The sequence below is a fragment of the Charadrius vociferus genome, unplaced genomic scaffold (assembly GCF_000708025.1).
Source record: "Charadrius vociferus isolate BGI_N301 unplaced genomic scaffold, ASM70802v2 scaffold308, whole genome shotgun sequence".
Taxonomy (NCBI): domain Eukaryota; kingdom Metazoa; phylum Chordata; class Aves; order Charadriiformes; family Charadriidae; genus Charadrius; species Charadrius vociferus.
In genome coordinates, this window is record NW_009649929.1 from 2,558,487 (window position 1) to 2,571,235 (window position 12,749).

The 12,749-nt window shown below is 37.9% G+C and overlaps 1 protein-coding gene across 1 annotated transcript in view; it reads right to left on the bottom strand.

Moving 5' to 3' along the window:
- The window catches only part of PCNXL4 (pecanex-like 4 (Drosophila)), a 13,550-nt gene extending 3,427 nt beyond the window's left edge, over positions 1-10,123 (bottom strand). The window contains exons 1-8 of the mRNA XM_009891207.1: positions 9,399-10,123; positions 7,953-8,132; positions 7,347-7,861; positions 6,414-6,514; positions 6,143-6,265; positions 5,521-5,884; positions 2,678-2,781; positions 1,185-2,221 (exon numbers count right to left, since the gene is read on the bottom strand). Of these exons, the coding sequence (XP_009889509.1) occupies positions 1,185-2,221; positions 2,678-2,781; positions 5,521-5,884; positions 6,143-6,265; positions 6,414-6,514; positions 7,347-7,861; positions 7,953-8,132; positions 9,399-10,087 (3,113 nt within the window). The 5' untranslated portion in view covers positions 10,088-10,123. The remainder of the gene's footprint in view (positions 1-1,184; positions 2,222-2,677; positions 2,782-5,520; positions 5,885-6,142; positions 6,266-6,413; positions 6,515-7,346; positions 7,862-7,952; positions 8,133-9,398) is intronic.
- Positions 10,124-12,749: the final 2,626 nt, after the last annotated feature.

Here is a 12,749-nt window from a genome sequence, read left to right on the forward strand (position 1 = left end):
TGGATGAGGGGATCGAATGCACCCTCAGTAAGTTCGCCGATGACACTAAGCTAGGCGGGTGTGTTGATCTGCTGGAGGGTAGAAAGGCTCCACAGAGGGATCTGGGCAGGCTGGACTGATGGGCCGAGGCCAATGGCGTGAGGTTCACCGAGGCCAATGGTGTGATGTTCACCAAGGCCAAGTGCTGGGTCCTGCATTTGGGTCACAAGAACCCCAGGGACACTACAGGCATGGGGCAGAGGGGCTGGAAAGCTGCCCGGCAGAAAAGGACCTGGGGGTGTTGGTGGATGGCCGGCTGAATATGAGCCAGCAGTGTGCCCAGGTGGCCAAAAAGGCCAACAGCATCTTGGCTTGTATCAGGAATAGCGTGGTGAGCAGGACTAGGGAAGTCATCATTCCCCTGTACTGGGCACTAGTGAGGCCCCACCTCGAGTACTGTGTTCAGTTTTGGGCCTCTCACTACAAGAGGGACATTGAGGTGTTGGAGCGTGTCCAGAGAAGGGCAAAGAAGCTGGGGAGGGGTCTGGAGGACAACTCTTATGAGGAACAACTGAGGGAACTGGGGTTGTTTAGCCTGGAGAAGAGGAGGCTGAGGGGAGACCTTATCACTCTCTACAACTACCTGAAAGGAGGTTGTAGAGAGGTGGGGGCTGACCTCTTCTCCCTGGTGACAAGTGATAGGACGAGAGGAAATGGGTTCAAGTTATGTCAGACGAGGTTTAGATTAGATATTAGGAAAATTTTTTTCACTGAAAGGGTTATTAAACATTGGAATAAGCTGCCCAGGGAGGTGGTGGATTCACCATCCCTGGAGGTATTTAAAAAAAGGGCAGATGTGGTACTTGGGGACATGGTTTAGAAGTGGTTTTGTCAGGGTAGGTTAATGGTTGGACTTGATGATCTTAAAGGTCCCTTCCAACCTCAGCAATTCTATGATTCTATGAAAATGGGTGGGTTTTTTGCGGTGTTGGAGGCAGCTGCTGTGGGGAAGGGAAGAAGGAAGGAACCCCCATATGGCAGTCTTCACTGCGTGGGGTTACAGGCAATATTTATGTAGGAAGAAGCTACAAATGTATTTAAATGATATGATTTTAACATGAACTACTCTTAATGAAGTGATACCTACTTTCAAAGCACAGGACTCTCTATCATTTTTATAATAGAAGGGAACATTTTTCTTTTACCTGAACGCTTTCAATGCAAGTTGGAATAGCTCCGGTTTGCCGGTTAGCCAGTCCAAACCAACAGACCAAGGAATACCACCAGTGTACGCTCGGAACACATGGCTCGGGGCAGGCACGGTGTTATCCAGTCCAAACAGACCAAAACAACACGATAATACTCCATGGACGTATAAGTCTTTCAAAGCTTTATCTTTCATAAGGTCTTCAAGTAAATTGGAAGGCTTTTCTTTCAGATGAAAAAAGTCCAGCTGACTCAAAATGAAGTGGTACCATTCTTCTGGAAACCTCTGCCTCATTTCACTGACTTTGGAAGTAGGCACTGGGGCTGTTCTCCATTCTTCAGGGATGCTCAATAGCTCCGAATATGAGCAACTAAATGCAACCCGAGGTAAAACTTCTTGCTGTTTCCCTTTGTCTACAGCAGGAAGCCCAAGCACAACAGCCCTGTATAACTTATCTTCTGGTGACATTTCTTGTGAGATGTCTTGGCTCTGTGTGTCTACGGATCCTGGAATGGACAGATGTACTTTTGGTGTAGTTCCCCACTGCCCAGGTTCTTTTCTGTCTTTCATTCTGCCACTGGGTTCAAGATCAAAAATGTCACTATCATCAGTCCAGTCCTCAATTGTTTCAACACTAAAACTGTCTTCTTCCCTCAGAGGCCTGGATCTTTCTACTGCAGCGCTATGCTGATTTTCCGGAAATGATCCTTTTTTGCTCTTGTCGGCATTGCCCAGGCTTTCCCATGTTTTTGATTTTTTATAACAATACTGGACAAGCATCCATACAAGCACTTTAATGAAATCATCTTTCAGATGCTTTAAATTTTCATGAGAGTCAATTATTCCAGATAACACATTTCTGGCATCGGAATACAGCCGCACAGGTAGAACAGTACAAGGAGTCAAAATGTGTCCAAAATGGTGATTAGGAGAGAGAATCTTTGTCTGCTCCTGATGTTCAAAAGCCATTTCAAAAATTTCATCAACTCTGTGAGCTTCAGCAGCATGACAGGACGTTTCCTGCAATTCTAGTCCCTAAAGCATAAATGAAAACAATTTGGTTTTAGTCTTCCCCAGTACGTATCCTTAAGTGCTAGCAAGCTGTTTTCTTGCAACAAATTTTTTCTGAACAAATACATTCCATTGTCAATATTTCCACAACTGAACCTACAAATCTAACTAGAGATAATAGTAATAGCAAAGCACTCACTACAATATTAGACATGGATCTATGTCTTAAAAAAATAAGTCTTGGCCTCATACACATCTTAGTAGCCAGCTTATTAAAGATGATGTGTCACAATCTAGATGATAAAAATTTTCACATCTGCTAAGCATGTTAGTTCCGAAACTAGTTAATATAGCAATAACACTCATCTTAAAAACCTGACCCTAACATGAGGTAAATTAGTTACATTGTTGAAATATTATACAGCAAAATGTTTGCATGATTTCAAAACTGTAATATGTCAGCCCTCAGCATGCAGTTACCTTAATGTTAACACCACAGTAAGTGAAGCCTTTTTCTAGCACCAATATCCACATCAGTCTATCTTGAAAACGGCACAAGTAATGTGATCCAGGTAGAGAGAGACCTAGACAAGAAAAAGACAAATCAAAAGCTATGATATTGCTGTGGCATTATATTGATGAAAGCCCAAGGAATTGAACTGCAAACACAAAATATTTCTCCATCAACATCGAAATCAGTTAGAACTGGTGAACTAGTACGCTAGAATCCTAAAGGAACTAGCTGCAAAGCTGGATCTTGAAACTGTAGCGGTATCTTTGAAAAACCTGTGGAAAACTGGGAAGCCCTCACAGAACTGCAAGACTACAATGTTCATCCTGGACCAGTGTTAAGCAACCCCTCCCTCAATTCCCTTTGTAGACAAGACTTCCATGATTCAAGATCACCTTTGGCTACATTTCCAAGTGCACAGTTCCCACTGATGCCACCTGGAGATCCAAAATACTTATGACTGACAAATACATTAAAGAATTGTCATCTAGCATATGAGTTTCTTAATGGCTCTATTTGCTGTGGAGTATGAAGTTTATTTGTTATGGGAGAAATAAAAATGCAACTTAACAGGATTTACCTACACTACCAGTTCCTAAATTGACTTGTCTGTATTCCAGAACGACTAGAAAATACCCCTAGGATGTGAAACCCAGAGTGTAAGTGATTCTGCTCAAGTGTCAGCTTACCAATGACATAATGTCACATCCATTTTACAGATACACAGAGGCAGAGAGATAAAGATCTACATTTCAAGAGCACCTCCTCATCTTTAAAGATCTGTGAACCAGTATCGTACACGTTGAACACTAACAGCAGATACAGTAGGAATCATCTGCAGTCTTTCCAAAATACCTGTGCGTGTGTAATAAATCTGATCCCACTGTCTTAAGTTTGACATCACCAAAAATACAACCACACAAAATAAAATGGAATTTGAAAATCAAGTCCTGAACAACTTCAGATCACCCATCAAAGTAATTAGTACTCAAAAATCCCACAATCTGGCTGTCACTGTAAAAATTAGATGACACTTTGGTCCCAAAAAAGGGGTACTTTTTCTTTCTTATACCAATTTCAATAAAAAGTGCAATGTCAAACTTCCTAGCAACTGGTGGTTATACTGTGTTTCTTTTAAGTTAGAGCCTGCTGTCAACTTCTCCAGTACAATGGTGCTGTTCTCTGTTCTTAAGCATGACATTTGCTGCCAGTTTATGACCTGCTTCTGCTCTCACTCACGTCCAAGTGATCACTCACTTGCACAGAGAAATTTAGTTTTAGAACGTTGTAAGATGAAATCAGTGAAACCAACCATTAAGCCGTAGTTAAAATTTAAGTAACCTTTTCTATCCCACTGAGCTAATGAAGTGCATTTTCTTGCTAACATTTTGCAAAGATTTTAATTCTTTTCTTGCTAGCTGTTAAAGCTACTAAAACTCCTTTACATAGAAAAAAAGTATGGTTTTAAATTAAAATAGAGACACACAAAGTGGTACCTCTTCAATTTGAACTCATCTGAGAGCACCACATTTTTTCTTGCTTGAAGACATTAATTCACAGATTTTCATATTAAAGAAGAGACTTTTTCTCCCCCTGAAGACCGGTGTTTAAATTATTTAATCTGAGGGATACATGCCACTACAGTCATGATGGCAATGGGGAAATATATCTCTCTCTCTATATACAGAAATATGTATAGGTACAAAATAGATAGACATAAGATATATATAACAGATATTTATATCATATAATAGATATCTATATCTATTATGTATAAAAAACATACATAGGCTGATTCAGTAGACAAACTGAAGTGTCTCTCCTCTTTAGAGGAACAAAGCTTCCTAGTTTTATTTTTTTAATACCCCTCTCTAAACCAGTACTAAAACTGCAGCAAAAGTTTCCTAGTAAAGCATGTGCATATAGCTTCAGAGAAGTGTGTTTAAGGTTAGCTCCCACAGTCTTCAAATATTAGTCCATTTTTTTCTAGTCATAAGCCATTTTTTAAGAGATTTATGTAAATATTTGCCTCTTGTCTAAGGGCTACGATCTTTTCATTATTTAGGTTACACAAAGAGTGTTTCTCAAGAAAATGAGCTTGCAATTTTAACAGTTATTCTGTCTCCAGCTGGGAAAAAGACTTGGCATTTCTTCACCTCTGTTTATATAACTCTGTGAAATACCCATCATGATGGCTTTCACAGGCTTTAAGACCTGTTACAACCCTACCCTAACAAGGTATGTCATTAAGTCTTATCAGCTGGTTCTGTTCTCAACTGTTAACTGCCAGTTAGGCTACATCATGTATGTTACAAACATCCAGTCCATATTCACCGTACCTAATTAAGACAGCCAAATTAGCAAAGTCACTTTCTGCATCCTGAGTAACAGGACTGATGTAGAGAAAGACACACACTTACGCAACCACAAAGAGCAGTTTGACACACCTCCTCTCTACAGTCAAGAGAACTCTTCAATTTATTGCCTCCAATTAGGTGGGACGAAAGCATACCATCCTCTTTTGTTCAGTATACAAAGATTAGGATTGATACTGTTTCATCACCATTTAGTTTCTCCTTATTTTAAAGATAACAAAACACAATTACTTTCTTGCAAGAATGTAACAAGTAGAGATGTAAGACAAGGATAAAAGTAAACGCTTTTTCCTCAATTGAACAACCTCTGAATATGAGATTTAACCTACGCCATGAAACGTGGTTTAAATCAGATGCTATGATTCTCCTGTTCTCCAGCAAAATCATGTTTCCTAAAATACTCCTACATTCCTTCACAGTGTTGCCAGCATACCTACCTAGGCTACCGGCTGCTAGTGCAGACTGCAGAGCAACAGCCAGACTTGGAACCATCTGCTGGTAGTACACGGTATCAGAGCAAACACACGCTGTAGCACCTACAGGTCCTGGCCAGCTTCGGATAGGCCTAGGAAACCCAATCAAAAATACCGGGAGCGTGAAGAGCGGCAGCAAGGGAGAAGAAAGGATGGCAGAGATGGCGATGAAGGTCAGCAGGATCGGGAAGAAAACGATATTGAGTGTGATTAAGGTAGCGGTAGATTTGCGACGTTGCTTTTTCTCTGTCCACGATGTCAAAAGAATAGCTATGGCAAACTGCAACTTTGAGACGAACTGAAGCAGTCGATCCCGTAGGATACCAACCTGCAAGATACATACAAGCAACATGTTTATTTGTATCCTGCATCATATCATATTCAGCACTGCCAAATCTGCCTTACCTACAGTAATTTTAAGAAAATGAAGCGCAATTATCATTGACTGGTTTCAGAGTGAATGCCTTAGTACAGTTTTTCAGCCTCTGTTTGCTAGGTCCTGAACCAAATTCTCTAACATGGGAAGGCAAGGAAACAAAGACTTTAAGTGGCAACTATCTGTTTACATTTACAATATGACAATTACCAGCAGGAGTCTGATTCCTGTATCAAGGCTCTTGTTCCACCAGAGGTCTGGATTAAACACCAACATTTGTGCTACTGACACAACCACTATGTCCAGTAAGGCGTTTTCAGTATTCTGCCAGACCTAAAATAGAGGTATGTTAGGCATACGTTTAGAAATGTATTTATCTATTTCTGCTTTCATGACCTGGAATATTTCTTCCAAGTCACCTTAATACTTAAATCATGTAGAAGAGAATTTCTTAGGCTAGCATACTTAAAATTCATATTACCATCCTAAATATTCTTGTGAATCCAATGCAAACAGACACGGAATGAAGATTTTGTAGCGAACGGTCTAGTGACAGGAATGCTATCATAGCAAATGGCGACACTGTAATTGAAATAAAAGAAATCATTGATTTCCATTCAAAACAATAATTAAAATCTACAGAGGTAAGCAGTCTTATTGCAGAGTGGAAATCTTAGCGTAAAGAGAACTCTTCTCTTCATTATTACAAACTCCTCTTTGTATTACACTTCCAGGATATCAAACAGTGTATTTGCACTAATGGCCCAAGATGGCAAACTTTTGTCGATGCTTAGTTGTTACTTGCTATTATTTTTTTTGTTGTTTGTTTGTTTCCCCAGGAGAACAGGAATATTCAAATAAACATAGGAATAGCACTCATCAATCCACTTCCCCAAACTGATGCTCCTTTATGAAATTAAATAATTTAGATGAAATTTTGGTTCCCCCAAAGTAGACACATCTATTCCTAATCGACCACAAAGGAGATTGTTCCCTTTACTAGCAAGTTGTATGAACCAAATATTTAGCCAGCTTGAAGACTCTCAACTCACTATTGTTTCTGAGTACCTTTTAAAAAAAAAAATCTACAAGAGCCATTTTTTCAAAAGTGAGTACTGATGTTACAACTAAAATCCTTTAAAAGGCCTTGCTTTCTGAGTTGGACTTTTAAAAAGCTCAAATTTTTAGGTTTACCCCTAAAAAAAAGAAATGAATAAAATCACTAATCACTTCCAAATATTCTGAACCAGTAATTTTGACCTCAATGCACAATTTACAGAACATCAACAAATATTTCCAGTAATTTGTTTTTTCTTAGTTCATTTATAGAATCTTGCACATACAGTTATTTTAGCGTTGTTTCAGTCTTCCTACAAGTATCATCTAACAAACAACAGACAGTGTGTATTCCTACCTAGTGTTAGTAAAATCCTCCTGACAACACCAACTTTCATTAGCCTTCTTTGCTTCTCCATGAACACAGTCACAGTCCTGACATCCTTTGGATAAAAGGGGTTTCGGAAGACTCCAAACAAGTACACTCTCTGAATCTCTCTAAGAATCCACATAATTATAAGTAATATGATCAGAATGTAACTCGCTATAGCCTGAGGACTGGCTTGGGAAAACGATGAAAAGCCTGCAAATTGATGCAGCAGGCTAGCTTCTATGAGAGCAAACGTCAATACAGTCAAATAAAAAATAAATTCCCTCCACCCAAATTGTATTCTAAGACCTCTGTGCATATTTTTAGATTTGCTGGAGGCTAAATGGCTGATCATGGTGTGTTTGAAGGCAAAACCAATCTCGCTTAGGTTAAGACTCAGTATGAACCCAAATCCAGTCATGAAGAGGATCACACCGAGAGTGCTGGGAATGAAATACGATGCTATTGCTGTTCCAGCAGAAATGAGAAACATTACTAATAACCTGTGAAGGAGAAAATAAAAAAGATTTGCTTGAAAAGAAAAAGGTTATAAACAATACTGATATATTTTACAATTATATAAACAACATTTACTTTGTGTTACTTGACATAGGTGAACCTCCTAGTCCAAACTCCAACAGTTGTTCCATTCCCCATAGAAAAAGTGCGTCAAGCGGGGGCAGAATTCCCATTGCCCATAAAAAGGGCAGAAAAAGAAATATGATGTGCAAAATCTGGTTTGTCTGTTCTAGAATGGGTGTGTTGACAGCAAACCTGGATAAAAGAAGAAATGTATTTGAATTCTGTGACAGAAAAGATAACTGATGCGTGGGAAGACTTTTTGTTTAACTACTACAGCAAATCCAGAAGTATAAACATTACATATTTTATCTACAAAATCTAAAAGGGTATCTTTTAAAAGGAAAAATAAGGACACAAATTTATGCTTGGGGCAGTAGTACAGTAATTAGAACATCAGAACACAGGATAATTTTTCATTCAAGAGATTTGAAGCCTTCAGATTACACAGATGAGTCAAGTGATCTAAGTATCCTAATTGTTTTGATACTGTTGTGATAATACGCTCAAGAAATACTTGTGCAAAAAGAAAAGTCCAGACCTCAATTGTTTAACAAAAAAATGCTAGAGTATTTTTTCAAAATTACAAAAGCAAAACTTTACATCTTGGGTCTTGGACTTGCATAAGCATTAACACTGAATGAACCGACATTAACAATGACATCCCAAAGTGCAAAACTAGTAAAATCAAACATGCTTTTTTAAAAATGCATTTGAAGTACCCCAACCATAAAATATGTACATGTGACAAAGTGATATAAATATCAACCGACAGGGAGAAAGAAAACATAAAGTAAATCTAAAAGCATCTTGCTTTGAGAGATTCTACAAATTCTTTAGCTAAGACATTCTGAAAAGTGGAAATATAAGCATCTCCTATTCGTAGACTGACATAGTTCTCTTGTATCGCAAAAGCATTTAAAAATTCAAGTTCAAAATCCATATAATAAAGATATAGCAACGTTCACATTTGCTTATCTATTCATTAAAACCAAATTCATTGTCCTTTTTGTGCATGTAATTTATAACCCCCTGCCATCACTTTGCAGAGATTAAATTCAAAAATATTCCAGAATGAAATCTGGATATAAATCCAGAAGCTCCTGAAGCCTGCAGTGTTTAGATCTCTGATTCCAGGTCAGGAACATGTCTTTAAAAGGATGTTGATGCAAATGCTCTTGTACAAAAATACTGAAATTGACACTAGAAGATAATTTTAGCTATCCTTCACTTAGAAATGACTCTTCCTAATTTACGTTGAATGCTATAAAAATTTAAGAATAACCTTTTATGCACAACATAAAGCATGTTTTTACCATCTGCTCTTCTAGCTTCTTCCTTTGTAGTTCCTACAGTTGATTAAAATCTCAAAGTTTCCTCAGAAGAATCATTTTATCTTTCTCATTAAATATATATAGAATAACCATTACTTTAATTAGCTAAATGCTGTATTATGTTTACCTGTGTGCAAGATCCACTGCAATAAAGACAAAAATGTAGAAAGGTCTCATCAGAGCAGTGATTTCATAAGTATCCAGTGCTTGGAAAGTAGCTGTTTCGGTAGCCGTATTTATGATTAGCGAATACTCTCCTATACATATAGTCACCCATCCAAATACAAAGATCATAACAGTTCCTCCAATGTTGCTATACAGCAAGGTTATTCTGTTTGGCAGCAAATACCAAGTTCCCAACCCACACAATACCCCTGCCAGAAAGGAATGAAATACAGTGTTGATTATATACTTCTTGCCAGGAATAATAAATTTTACTGTCTCTGAACCTACACAGCTGGAAAATTCAAACTCATCTTCATCCGTTAGGGTATTCTGAATTTGCATTCTTTCTACCGTCACTGTTTTCTGTTTTGCATATAGATTTGTCAGCTGAAGCATAAGTGCAGTAACAAACATCAGTCCTCCTGAAAGTGCTGCGGTATAGTAGTCTTTCATAACTCCTAACTGATACAAAAGTGTTCCTACTCCTCCCAAAACCCATGGCATCAAGAAAAGAATAATCTGATTCACATATATGTAAGGAGGGGCACAGTAGCCTAATTTAAACCGGGGACCTCCCAGCACGGTCTGTGGAAAACGCTTCAAGAAGAACTCCTGTTTATAATCATTCAGCAGAGGTACATCTGGACCCATTCTTATTACTCAGGAATGCTGGATGAATATCATTTTTCCTGTAAGAGAACAGAAAGAAAAAGAAGGAAACATTACTGAATCTGGAACTCAGAACTTAACCAGGGAATTCTTTGGTCCTGTTTTCATTTACTAAGTTATAGTGGAGTTCTGACATGTTAGTGCTAATAGACATCATCCTAAAGCACCGACAGAATCTGCCAGAAAGTAGCAAACAGCTAAAGAAACTACTAAGCAAACAGCTAAAATGGAAAAACATTATCTATTTTAAAATAAAGATTATATTCACAATCTGAAGATTTAGGCAACAAATAAAACATATAAACAGTTCCTAAGAGATGATAAAACCAACTCATCTCCACACCAGAACACCTTCCTGAAACAGATTTTTTTTTCCATCCGGCCTGATTACAATCACATCTTGCCACAGACCTCTTATTCCAATTAATCCTGTTAAAGATTTCCATATACAAACAGAAGAGTCAGTGATTTCAGTGAATAGCCCCCTAAGTGCAAGGATACAGTCACACTGTGGTCCCTGTAAAAAATCAAAGCCTTATGTAATAAACTAACTGTAAAAAAAAATAGTAGAAGCATTAAAAATTGTTTTGCACATCAGCATTTTTACTGTCCTACACAGCCTAGTTGCAGAACAGGATCTCACTGTCCTAAGCACTACACAAGACATAAAATGAACAGTTCACTTTCTGGTTCCTAAAACATACAAAATAAAAAAAATAAACAATACTTGTGAGTGGTAGCAGAATCGGTATATATTCTTCTGTCTGCCAATGGAGAAAGCTGAAAAAAGGAAAAAAAAAGATACCTGTAAACATTTATAATGAATCATTGAAATCAAATATGAATACTCATTTAGAGATGATGAGGCAATGTAGACATAGTGAATGTAAGAAAGTAACTATGATATGAAAGCATAATTTTATGCTACTAGTCACAAAAGCAAGAATCCATGAATGGCAGGTAGAAATACTCAAGCTAAGAAACAGGGTGATAAAACAGCACAAAAATGCAGTCCTAAAGCACTTCATTAATAATAATTCTAAAGAGGAGATATCGGTGTGCATTAGGAGTTGTGCAGCTACTGAAATCTTGACTTTCTTCTACCTGTATAATCTGATGAATACCTATTAGCCATCATTGCTGATATATTAAAAATGAAACACTCGGCTGCCGTGGAGTTTCCAAACTACTGTGATCCCTTCTTTATATAATACCAAATGCTTATATGTGTTACTGAGAACAATCTACTTCTTACATGTAAACACTTTTCTGTAGGTAGATACTGGTCATCATGGGACTAAGTTAGAAACAGAGCAAATAAGAGAGATTAAAGATAATCACAACTGGAAATTTGCATTCAGGGTCCACAAAGTCAATACACTCCACAATGAAAAGCACGACCCCACAAGCTCTGTAACTACTTTCCAAGTAGGCTGTCAAATGACTTTTTTTTTTTTAAAGTAAAAATTCCAAATTGGAATTTTCCACATAGAATACTGTATGTGGAATATTGAAACTACAGAGGTTTTTTGGTCACGCTATTTCAAGCCATTGAAAGTTTCTTAAGGGAAGGAAAAGGCAGCAGTCACTCTTAATAGAAAAGACACATGTTGACAATGGAGAAGGGAATTCATTGCAGTTAGCTCAGGAATTTGAAAATGTAACAGGGACACACCCAACTAAAAACAAATTTCAAGTGTAATTAACAAAAAAAAAAATAAAAATCACAATTCAGCCAATCTCGTTTAGAAAAAGAAACACTGTTTAGAGGGCTACATAGGCATGAAACTAAGTTGCTGTTAAAGTTACATGCAGTAGAAGATTTATATGCACCTAAATGATACAAGTTGAGTTTTAAAAGAAATGTAGAACCAAAGGTGCATAGTTTTCAGACAGCTGTGTTTTTGTCCTCTAAGTAGAGCTATTTGTATTTCAAGTGCAAGTCTGCATTTGTTTGTCAGTTTATATTGTTAACAAAATGTTAACAAAACATTCCTCTTACAGTTTCTGTGTAAACAATAGACATCTTTGTGTGAGACACAAAAATCTATGTACATAAACAGTATAGTTCTACTTTGCTACACTCCAAAACAAGCCATAAAAAGATATGAATTTATTTATAAATGACAATCCTAAGACTGAAGCTCACAAACTATGGAAATGATACCCTTGACTATCCTCCTGGCTTCCAAATAGCCAGGTAGCACATTAGGGCTTCAAAGAGGCACTCATGCGTGTCTCTTTATTTCTGTGCAAAGCCGTAGCAACAAGACTCCCCACATAAGTGAGTGTTTACAGGACCTGGCTTCAATATACATTCCTAACATACAGGCCTGGCCCGACTTTGACAACTTGCCTAGTTACCCAAACAATCTGCACCACAACAGTTTGTCATCGCCAGCAGGGATCCATGCGACTTAGTTATCATAACAAGGATGGTAAAAGAACTTCAACACCATAAGTAATTTAACATGTGTCCCCCCCCTCTTCCCCCCAGTATTCTATGTCCTTATTACAAAAACAAACAAAGCAAATCTTGCTCAAATTCAGGCAGAAGTTCACAGGAGGGCATGAACTTTTGTCTAAACGAACATCAGCCTTCGCGTCCATCCTCCGCTGATGGTGGATCAGATCAGTGCACTCT